Consider the following 12,542-nt stretch of genomic DNA (forward strand, 5'->3'; position numbering starts at 1 on the left):
TTCGGCTCCGAGTTGAGGCATAGGAGGCATTATAGAACTTTGTGAAATAGGGACAGTATCCTAGTCCCAAGGCATACACCCACATTTAATCCCTCTCTATGCCATACATATTAGGCCCTACCCTGCACATTTCATGCAGCTAGACTACTCAGACCACCTACCATCTCAGGGTGCAGCATACATCCTTCCAGGAGCAGTCGTCCTATGCCTGCCATTCCTCTTCACTGAGGTCAGCACCTTATAATATTGGACCTCCAGTACATTTGAAAAGTCCCTACGTGCATTTTTTGATCTATAACAGGACAATTGACTAATTTGCCTGTATCTTATCTATGCAGTATAACCTTGAGGAAACGTTTTAATTTCTCATCACTTATTCCACCATCTATATTAAATACACTGATATTAAAAGCTACGTTTTATTTACCTTCACCTAATGTTGGATTTACAACATTGAAATGTCCTGGTCATCGGTATATAACCCCCTCTAGTCCTCCAAAACAAACTTGAAAAGCTCTTTTATTATTTCATAAAATTTTTAAAGAATGAATTTCTCTTCCCCTCCTCCCGTCCCCTGGGCTCAGGACTTTATGACAGTAGGAGCCAGATGCCATTTTAGAAGATGCTTCTGTAGGGAATGGATTTGGATTCAAATTGGTGCCCGAAAAATGCCGGATTCATACTAAATCTATAGACTAATACATTTGCGTAATTATATTCCTCGTCCAACCATAGGGCAACTGTAACGTAGACCGCAGAGCTCCCAGGCTATTTAGGCCAAACAGGAGGTATTCGAAAAAGAAACCTTTCGCTAAGAGACAAAAACTCAAATATTTTATATCTAAAAAAATAACTATTTCTGGTATTCTACATCTGACTGACTGATCCGATGGTGGCGAGTCTCCTCAGGTCAAGGAGTCGTGGACAGGGAGACCCTAATCTTCCTTCTAAAGATAAAGCAGTGACTTTGTCCAGCTTCTGACTAAGGATAAAGAAATGATAAAACACGGAAGAAGACATGTTGCTAGATACTCACGTTCTCAGGAATACTGGGCAGCTCTCGAGGATCAGGCACGGAGAAGTAGGAATGCTGGAAGGGAAAAAAAAGGAGAAAATGGTTAAACAAAAAAATAAAAATATAAAATTTAAAAAAAAGACATAAAAAAAGCACTAGACAGGAGATCGAGCCAAGTGAAGGGAGAACCCTGACCACAAACACTGTTCAAAGAAATCACCAACATGAAAGAAAGATGGAAATTTTACTTTACCACACTTCATAATAAAAAAAAAAAAAAAGCCTACGCGTCCTGGGATCTGAAACCAAATGCATCTGCCAGATGGAGGGCGATGACTGCACAGCAATCACTTCCATACTGTGACATATCAGTGGCTTCACTTATCACCGGAATCAAGATTTACGACAAGTGACAAGCTCATTGCATTTCACTATAAAGGCCTTATAAATTCTTAGGGTAAAACCAGGAGCATCACATGGGGACGTGGTTTCATTTTGGATCCATTAAGCACAGAAGTACCTTACCTGTTTTGCTTGTTTTGAGCCTTATACCATTTTTATTTTGGTTTCTCCTACGGTGTCCAGAAGAGAACATATTACGGTGAGCTGCCTCATCTGAAGTGGGCTCTCCAGGCTGAAATGCCTTAAAGGGATGGCTAGTCTGGACATCGGAGGCAATTAAAGATAACCAACCTTTAGAAAATTTCTTATTAAAGGGGGTTTCCCACGAAACAAGTTAGACCCTATAGACAGGATAGGGCCTAACTTGCTGATCAGTGGGGTCTCAGTGATGGTTCCTCATCACCGAAACCCCCACAGATCAGCAAGTTAGGCTCTATCCTGTCTATAGGGTCTAACTTTTTTCGTGGGAAACCACCTTTAAGGTAGACGTGATGGTAGGTGGCTATTAACATACTTAACTCTAACCTATTGTTACCCAATGCTAAAATACTTTCTTAACTTAACTACACTTTATCTAGCCAATATGCTAATTATATGCAGAGGCTACTGGGGCGTGGAGTAGCCTCTCCAGGTAGTAAGAGCAATGGCTACTCCACGCCCCTGTAGCCTCTGCATATAATTAGCATATTGGCTAGATAAAGTGTAGTTAAGTTAAAGGGAACCTACCACCACGAAACTACCTATAAAGGTAGATCGGGTGGTAGGTGGATCAATAGGACGTGAGGATAGCCCTTTTAAGGGCTAATCCTCACGTCCCCGCAATGATTTGAAAACTTTTATTGCCCCAATATTAAAATTTTCTTATGCGGCAACTGGGGCGTGGAGTAGCCGCATCTGAGGTTACACGAAGCGGCTACTCCACGCTCCGGTAGCCTCTTTTCTCCTCCTACCAAAAATCTTCGGCGCGCAGCTACGAGGAGCTGCACGCCCTCGTCCGGCACATCTGCTGTCTGCGCATGCGCAGAACAGCAGGCCCGCGCCTGCGCGGTCACTGCTAAGGAGTCGGAGCTGCACAGGCGCGGGCCTGCTGTTCTGCGCATGCGCAGACAGCAGATGTGCCGGACAAGGGCGCGCAGCTACGAGGATTTTTGGTAGGAGGAGAAAAGAGGCTACCGGGGCGTGGAGTAGCCGCCTCGTGTAACCTCAGATGCGGCTACTCCACGCCCCAGTAGCCGCATAAGAAAATTTTAATATTGGGGCAATAAAAGTTTTCAAATCATTGCGGGGACGTGAGGATTAGCCCTTAAAAGGGCTATCCTCACGTCCTATTGATCCACCTACCACCCAATCTACCTTTATAGGTAGATTTGTGGTGGTAGGTGCCCTTTAAGGAAGTATTTTAGAATTGGGTAACAATAGATTCAAGTTTAGCATTTTACTAGCCACTTACCTCAATCTTTTAATAGATAGATTGCGGATGGTAGGTTTCCTTTGAAAGACTATTAAAATGATTTTAAAGTATCGGTTAGTCTTCCGCTATTATACGGTAATTTCTCTGACAGAAGCAGCAGAAATCATAACACAAGTGTGAACTGGGCCCAACATGGGATGTATATTTATTGCCTGCATAGATGGGATGACCATGGTGCATTCTTTGACGAATTTATCTCCTGTTGCTTTTCAATCCCTTTTGGTATTTTTCCTTGCTTTAAAGGGAACCCGTCAACAGAGGGCCATTTTTAGCTAGATGCAGGTCCCCACAAAAACAGTACAGTATATCCCACACATGTCTTTAAAATAGCTGTGTCTTATATTGTTATTGAAATAAACCATGTACATCTGCCTCCCCAAGAGGGTCAGGGGAGGAAGGGGGGGGGGAGGGGGGGGTATATTAAATGATAACATTTGTCTTCTCCTGGATACCTCAGTCCCTCCTACATCCTTTCGCTGCCCCCCCCCCCCCACCACCGATTTCAGATCGCCGCAGCTAGCTGTTCTAGCTCTTGCCCAGGGAAGCCCTCGCTAGAAAGTGAGGGCTCATCACACGAATGATGGAATAACTTGCTATAGTAAATGAGCCAAAATCAGGGGAGGGTGGAGGAGAGGATGTGGCAGGTGCTAGCGGAACGACGCCGATAGGAGAGGGGATCCAGAAAAATCCCCCACACCCCCACCCAAACACAGAAAAACATGTGTGGGTATGCAGTACTGTTTTTATGGGAACCTGTCCTCTAAAAATGTCCCTCTGGTGACAGGTTCTCTTTATAGAATCACTCCAGTCAAAGCTATTTCATAGAATAATGGGCAGAGTCATGCTCCTCCCTTCTGATCCTGCACCACGTATAACTCAGTGAATCAGCTTTTACTAGTGGGTTTCTTTAACATAACTTATTTAGAGATAACTCCATGTACTGGACCCCTTCAGCGCCCCCTAATGATCGTCCGTCCATTGCATCGCAAGACATCTTGAACTCCATAGAGTTGCGTTGTTTAGGATCCCACTTTGCCACTCTGTTCATAGAACTTTAATCACTCCATAATATTTAAGGTATCACATCCATAACATCTGCCATCACATCTGGTCTCTTTTTCTAGAAAACCTGCACGAGTCGCTTGTGAATGGCTTTGCTGTGATAGTAAAATCATTTCGCTAAACGTAACCAACACAAATGGTAATGAAAACTTTTCCACGTTGTACTTAAATAGGTTCTTCCTGACAGCGTAAAGTAGCGTTTAGATAGCATTACACTATGGAAGGCGCACCACTGCTATACATTTAAAAGCTAGAACAGTATAAAAAAGGGGAAAAAAAATCAATGACAGATTTGCTTTAAGACATTTCCATTTCCAGGCAAGAAAATTACTGCTTCAACAGATGACATATGTTGTGAGATTGTAAGAGAAAACAATACCAGGAGAGATTACAGATCTACCCAAAAGGAAGAAAAAAACATATACACAACATAACCTGCAGCGCGCGCTCCCCGAGACTTGACAGGTAGTAATGGGCTATAGAGATGACAGCGCATCACAGGGATAAACATCAAAAAGTGGTCACAGTACACAGAGAAAAGGGAAGAGGCAGCACTACGCCCCCAGTGATATTCGGACTTTGTGAATAACTAATGTGCCGGAAGAGGCCCGAGCAGAGAGCTCCTTCAGCTACGGCTTTGATAGTTTTTTCTGGCTTCTGCTTGACTGCTTGGGATATGTTGTAGGGGAAGAGAGAGACTGTCAGCATTCCTACAGCCCACTGGCCCGAGAAAGGGAGCGAGCTATGCCAGCGGACTGCCAGGCAGGGGAAGCCATTCCTGCAGGTTACATAGGCCTGTGACACAGAACCAATGTGCTCCCTGCCAGCTGGTGACTTATCAAAGCTCACCAACTACAACCTGTCATAGCTCCGCCGAGGTAAGGGTGATGGACACTAGCTGGAAGGGGCTGGTAGGGGAACGGATTACACGCTATATAAACATAAAATATGTATAAGAAATACACAAACAGAATATTCACACAAAATATATACAAATATATAAAAACATAAAATATGTACACAAAATATATACACATATATATACACATATATATATATATACACACATAAAACATGTACACGAAATACATACACACACACATCTATATTATATAGATATATACACATAAAACATGTACATGAAATACATATACAGGCGGTCCACTACTTAAGAACACCTGACCCCTAGTTACAAACGGACCTCTGGATATTGGTAATTTATTGTACTTTAGCCCTGGGCTACAATAATCAGCTGAAACAGTTATCACAGGTGTCTGTAATGAAGCTTTATTGTTAATCCTGGATCTAATGACCTCTTTCCACTAACCTCTTTCTCCCTTCTCTGTCATAGCTTTCAATCATATCAGTATCCTGAGAACTCCAATACAGTGGAAAGAAGGAGTGGCAAAATCAGGTTCTCCTGAATAGGAAGAATTTTTGGACCTAGAGCAGGCGTTACAATGATCATCCATCAAAATCCATCATGATAAACCAGGGAATTACTCATAGATCCAGGGACCGCGACTGTGGTAATCTTCTTATATTTGTTATCCATGGCCTCCTTCCTATTAAAATCAACTGTTAATATTAGGCTTTTGTGCCAGAAGGGCTCTTATGGTTGCAGATTCACAGGATGTTACACTGTCTCCCCTCCTGCCATCTCACACAGTTGGAGAGGGGAAGTGCTCCTGCACAGTGAACAGCCTATGAAGCTATAGCATAGAGGAGCTCTGGTAACACCCCCCAGAGCCTTCTGGTTCATTAGCATAATTTTAAAAGTTTATTTTAGAAGCAAAGAGGCCATAGATAACAAATATAAGAAGATTACTACCGTCACGGTCCCTGGTTTATCATGAGGGATCAGGGTAGATCTTGATTGTTGGCTTCTTCATTATGTTATGCACATTCTAATTGTCATTTTTGCATTTCTTTGGGCTGGACAATGCAACCTGATACAAGCTGCCAGTATAGTGCTCAAGCCGGATACTGCAATGCAATTGTAAGGTGGGATATTCTTCCTATATGCAAGAGAATAATACTCCATGCATTTCACATTTTGAAGAAATTTTAAAAATAATTACATTCCCTCCTATTAGCAAGTGTAAGACATAAAAAGGATCAGCTTTTTCCCCATTGTAAAATTCTCCTTGTCTATAGGTTTGGTCTGGAGCTCATCCCGCTTTTAGTAATTGGGGCTACATACCGTATATATTCGAGTATAAGCCGACCCAAGTATAAGCCGAGGCCCCTAATTTTACCACAAAAACCTGGGAAACCCTATTGACTCGAGTATAAGCCGAGGGTGGGAAATGCATTGGTCACAGCCTCCCCAGTATATAGCCTGCCGGACCCTGCCCATTACTATATGGCCAACACCTGCCCCCCAGCATATAGCCTGCCAGCCCATATCCCCCAGTATATAGCCAGCCCCCTGCCCCAATATATAGCCAGCAGTGGGGAAGCCAGAAAGGTGAGTTTTGATATATATTTTTTACTCGAGTATAAGCAGAGTTTGGGTTTTCAGCACTTTTTTTGTGCTGAAAAACTAGGCTTATACTCAAGTATATATGGTAATTTACTAAATCAGGAGAATCCCTTTAATATCAGTCAAAATTCAAGTCAAGTCAAAATTAGAACCTATACCCAATAACCATTATCAATATATATAGTATAAGAGCCGCAATGTTTCTAAGGGTCTAATTAGAAGATCATATTATATATATTATATAGATAACATCATATATAAAAATCCTGTGTTCTGTGGAGGAGCATTCTCCACCCCAAGCCTGCCGATAGTCTTGAACGCCCCCAACTTGGTTGTCATGGAAACAACAGTGTGTACTATGGCTGAATTAATCATATAGGAAAGATATGGTAAAGAATTATACTCATCTGACTGCGGGTCACATACAATACTATTGTATCAAACTTCCCTTCATGGAATATGCCGGGGGATTGCTTACAACATTTCTTTAGTATAATGTTATTATTGAGTCTTTCTTTTCAGCTGCTAAATAGAGTGAATGATACAAAAGGGCAGCCGGGATAATGTTAAACTCTCTCTGTCAGCAGAAGACGAGCGCATTAATGAGAGCCATTAGTCCTCTTCAAAAACTGCCAGAAATATTCAGACGATACCGAGTGTTACCATCTTTAACTTCAACTATAAAGTAGATAAAGTCGGCCTACTATGGAAATATTCCTGTAACGGTGTAAGTTTAGGAGTGGATTACATAATACAGGCGCTTTGGATTGTAACCCGGGGCCCAAGCCTTTTAGGAGACCCTGGACCACCAACCAAATTTTATACTGAGAAGGACCTTCACTTATGAAATCTAATATACATCTATTCTTGCTCTCAATACATATGTACACATGAGACATTTCAGGACCTCCAAAAGTTCCTTCAAGGTCCTGAAAACGCAGTTTGAAAGCAGCAGTGCAGTGGCCATTTCATTAAAGAGGGGCTCTACTGTGGACATTATATTAAATGGGGGCTCTAATGTGGACATTATATTAAATGGGGGCTCTAATGTGGACATTATATTAAATGGGGGCTCTACTGTGGACTTTTCTGTAAAGGGGGAGCTCTGCTGTGAACATTTCTGTAAAAAAATACCCTACCATCAAGATCGAGCATGTTAAACCAGGGACAAGTTATCATACATCCAGGCACCATGACTGTGGTAAAATTCTTATATTTGATATCCATGGCCTCTAAAATCAACTTTTATAATGATTCCAATGAGCCAGAAAGGCTCTGGGGCATTTTATTGAAACCCCTCTGAGCTGTAGACTCAGAGGCTGTTACAGTGTACAAGGAGCATGTCCCCTTCCACTGTGTGCTAGAAACTTCCTGTGCAGCAGTGAGATTGCATCAGGTAGAGGGAGGTGGGGAAGTGCTGAGGGAGCAGGGGATAGGGGGAGAGCGTGTAACAGCCTGTTCATCTGCAGCATTGTGTGGCGCTGGTAATGGCCCCAGGACGTCTTCTGGCTCATTAGCATACTTTTAAAAGTTGATTTTACAAGGAAGGAGGCCATGGATAACAATGTGTAGCCAAATATTGTCGACATAGACGTCCTTGGCGCTGGATCACGGTGCGGTGAGCACATGTTGTCCCATTGCACCGTGACCATGTCCTACATCTTTCCATATTACGGGGAGGGATGAACAGTGCTCTCCCCTCCACTCTCCTGCACGCACCTTCATGCTCGTCTGGATTATAGCACAGTCAAGCAAACATTTATGTGCAAGGAGCCAAAGTGTCCCTAGTTTATCATGCTTGATATTGATGGGTAATGCGTTTGTTTATTCTTTGTTAATGCATGGGTTTTGTAAACATAATGTTGACAGCAACGTAATTAGGCAAATCTCCTCTTCTCAGCTGTTGTGATGCTTATGAAAACACATGCGTTAACGCAAACAAAACGCCAGGTGAGAAGGCAGCCTTAGAGATCTTTAAAGTAGTGGAATGAATGGAGAGATTTTATAGAAACACAGCAAGTCTTACCACGCTCAGATGGACTTCAGTTCCAGGTTCTGGGATAGGCAGTCTGTAGAGGGTCTCTAGCAGTTCATTACGCTGGATATCCTACAAATAAAATGGTGAACATTAATACAAGTTCATCATCTCGAAAAGACAAAGTGAGTTACTAAATCCCTTCAGTACAAGGTTTTTCAAGGTTTTTGCATTGTTATTTTTCAATCAACTCCCTTCACGAGTTATATCTTTTTACTTATTCCATTAACAAAGCTATATGAAGGATTTATAGCGGCGGGAAAAATTGTACGTCCTAATATTCTGTGCAGTCTACTGGGAAGCTAAAAGAAGATTCTGTGGTGGAATTAGCAAATAAAAAATCGCACTTGCTACATTTTCTTATGGGTTTTGTTTATACGGCTCTCACTGTGTGGTCCAGATGTCGCCTCCCTTGTACTATGTGGGTTAGTACGATTAAGGAGATACCAAATTTATACAGTTTGGTTATGTCTTGATTCCTAGATTCTAAAATGCTGCATAAAACAAAAGTCATTGCCGCAACACTTTCATACTTCAGTTTTTTTCCCCACTTTTTGCGGGATGGGTTGATTTTTTCAAAGTGGTAAAACGGCGAAAAAAGTGTGAATTCAGTCTATATTTTTCAATTAAGGATAATCATCGTTACATTGTGATGGACCGGGCATTTTGTGACAGTGATACAAAACATGTTTTATTTTTTTTTTATTTTTTTAATTTATATAAGTTCTAAGAAAAATGTGGTGATTTGACTGGTTACTTAAAAAAAAATTATTTCAGACCCCCTAGATTGCTTATAGGGAACCTGTTACCACGTTTTTCACAAATATTGCTCGTGGCAGGTTCCTATAGAGCCCTAGTAACTATCTGACCTCCTTCTTTTAGCTAAGAATTATTTCCTTCATATCCCCATAAAGTCGGAGTTTTAAACTTATCTGGTATCTAAGTATCTATAGAGTAAGTTGAGAGTTGTGGCCTAATGTCATGTGACCAGGATGACATCATCACAGATCTTTTAGCCTTTTAACATTAGCAAACTGCACCCCATACACATATCTGACCACATAAAAAACACAGCATGCCTGCAGGCTGTGATTTCATGTGATGTGGTTTGCTCTGCTTTTCGAATGTTGGAAGGCTAAAAGACCTGTAATGATTTCACCCTGTTCACATGACATTATTGAGGCATGCAGAGAATGCAGGGGAGGAGATCCTAAATTCAGCCTGAGGAGGCCACGCCCACCTCAACTCGCCATAGACATCCTTGGATACTAGGTAAAATTATAAAGTTGAATATATGGGAATCTGAGGGAAATAATTCTTAGCTAAAAGAATGTGTGTCAGTTAGTTTCTGGGGCTCTATGGGAACCTGCCAGCTGTATCTGTGAAAAATATGGTGACAGGTTCCCTTTAAACCATTGGAAATCTTATTATTCGAATATACTGAATACAACTAATACATCTCTACAGTAACTGTACTGTGTTGCATTATATTGTGACTATTCTGCTTATCTCAGACTCTAAAAGATAGAGAGGAGTGACAGCCATGGAAGCCATTTATAGGTTCCCATCTGTTATGGAAACCAATTGGCCCTCTCCGATGACATCACAGGAATGGGGAGTATGGGTGCCAACATGGTAATGCTAAGTAACCAACACTGATCGTGGCAGTTAGTGGCAGGTGTCTACTATTACAATGGACACCTGCCTTGCATGGAGATGGCTATGGGACCCTCTTCAAAACCGATCAACATAATTTCAAGAGTTTGTATGTTCTCTCTTCGTGTTTGCGTGGGTTTTCTCCAGGTCCTCCGGCTTCCCCCCACACTCCAAAACATACTGGTAGGTTGATCAGATTGTGAGCCCCATTGGGGACAGACACCTATTTGGCAATCTCTGTGCAGCGCTGTGTAATCTGTGTGTGCTATATAAATAAAGGAATTATTTTAAGTTGGCTAGTTTTGAAATCTGAGAATATTTGGGGACCATGGTTTGATGCACCATGGCTCCACTAAACCTTACTAAAGACAGGTTATTAAGGTGGGGGGGGGGGTACGGCTAGATTAGGGATACATTCACTTTATTGACTGAGATGCCTCCTGCTTTTAAAAGTAATGCGGAGAAAACAAAACAAAAATTTATTTGATCAGAATAATTGATTTTTGACCATGTTTTTTTTTTTGTTTTGTTTTGTTTTTTTGCGGACGGTAGCATGGTCTTGGTAAAAAAAAAACATAATATAAGTAAAACACTGTTATAGTAATACAAAGTACAGTGAGCATAACACATCTGTTATTATTGCGACTAAAAAAAAATTTAAGGGAAAAAATGATCGTTTTCGCAGAATGACTGCATAAAGATACTCACTACGCTATTATATATATATATATATATATATATTAGTCTATCTCAAAACTATACATGGACATTAAAAAATAAATCTAACAATGAGAACTTTAGGTTCTGTCTATCGCTTGCTCAGATAAAAGTGTTTTCATGCAGTTACCTGGTTTTTCAAAGAGTAATCCGCCAAGATGTTGAGCAACTTGTAAAAGACTTCAAACCATGGGAGGTAGCTGAAAGGAAGCATATAGGCAGGTGAGATACGGTTTTATCTCATCTTTCAACAAAACTTTTCAAAGATCACTAGTCCAGTATGTGTACATGAGGAGTAACACCGTTTCTAAGTATTATAGGAATTACAATTTTCTTCTTTAAAGGTTTTCCTTTTCTGCGATATCTGTAAATTTGTGATCCAATCGGATAGGAGGGGATCTAGCGTCTGTGACTCTCTGTGCCTTCTCCCTAAAGCTTATACGTAATCTAATGAGACTACGGGCGCGTCTCATCCGTATTTTATACAGCAGTCTCATATTTCAATGTTATTCTATTTAGCCATGCCTGCTGCCTTTTATTTTACATGTCCGTATCCATGCGTCACATCTGCAGGTCTTATACCGCTCTGTATTTGCGGCCTGTGCCTTCCTATAGAAGTCTACGGTGCCATCTGTACGCCATCCATACTTGAAGATCAGTTGCCAAGTAACTCAGCATCAAGTGAACAAGCCAACAACATCATTTGGTAGTATTTCAGATATTATACGGACTGTATACATGTTGGACATATGGATGACAAACAGAACATATATACGTCCATAGGCCTCAGTCACATGACTGTAATGGTGTCCGTGGGCCCAACTGTGCGGCCAGATCAAGGACACCATTGTGGTCGTGGGAATGAGGCCTATAGACGTAAAATATGACTTCATATGGTGTCACCCATATGTACAACATGTATACATGTGTGCAACTCACAGTGCAAATCACTGCCCCAATTGAGGTTTATGGCACCCTGTCGTAGTCCGGTGAGCACAGTGTCTCACCCCACACTGACGGAGCCAAGCAGGCCGCTCCTCTTTTAATGGAGAGAGCAGGGGAGAGGAGCCCTCCCTCACTCCTCCACTTGACCCTAAGTGAGCCCGAGATCCCGTCCGGGTGTGTACATGACTGGACTTATGGAGAAGGTAACGAAAAACAGGTTTCAATAAAACAGTTAAAAAAAAAAAAAAAAATCTAAAGTCACAGAGTAATGAGGTGAGAAGAGTCATGTACTGCCTATAGAGGCTGGAGGGGGAGCATCACTTTACACACCCCAATATCTCACCTTTGGGACTAAAAAAGGCTTGTGGTTCTGTGAGATATAAAACCAGGCACACAGGCAGTTAAAGGGAACCTGTCACCAGAAATTGATCTACCGTATATACTCGAGTATAAGCCGACCCCCCTAATTTTACCATCAAAAATTGGTAAAACCTATTGACTCAAGTATAAGCCAAGGGTGGGAAATGCATTGGTCACAGCCCCCCCCCCTCCAGTACATAGCCAGAAAGCCCCCTATAGTATAAAGCCAGCCCAGCCTGCCCCCTGTGGTATACAGCCAGCTCAGTCTGCCCCTTGTAGTATACAGTCAGCACGGCCTCCCCCCTGTGGTATACAGCCATCCTGCCCCCTGTAGTATACAGCCAGCCCAGCCTGCCCCCAGCAGTAAACAGCCAGCACTTAAAAAAAAAAAAAA

The 12,542-nt window shown here is 41.9% G+C and overlaps 1 protein-coding gene across 4 annotated transcripts in view; it reads right to left on the reverse strand.

The window, feature by feature from the left end:
* The window catches only part of DENND1A (DENN domain containing 1A), a 458,345-nt gene that overhangs the window by 254,494 nt on the left and 191,309 nt on the right, over positions 1–12,542 (reverse strand). For all 4 annotated transcript variants that reach the window (XM_072125842.1, XM_072125843.1, XM_072125844.1 and 1 more), the window contains exons 6-8: positions 10,974–11,043; positions 8,462–8,542; positions 1,037–1,090 (exon numbers count right to left, since the gene is read on the reverse strand). In XM_072125842.1, coding sequence (XP_071981943.1) covers positions 1,037–1,090; positions 8,462–8,542; positions 10,974–11,043 — 205 coding nt within the window. The remainder of the gene's footprint in view (positions 1–1,036; positions 1,091–8,461; positions 8,543–10,973; positions 11,044–12,542) is intronic.

This window comes from Engystomops pustulosus, chromosome 9 (genome assembly GCF_040894005.1).
Source record: "Engystomops pustulosus chromosome 9, aEngPut4.maternal, whole genome shotgun sequence".
In the NCBI taxonomy this organism is placed as follows: Eukaryota; Metazoa; Chordata; class Amphibia; order Anura; family Leptodactylidae; genus Engystomops; species Engystomops pustulosus.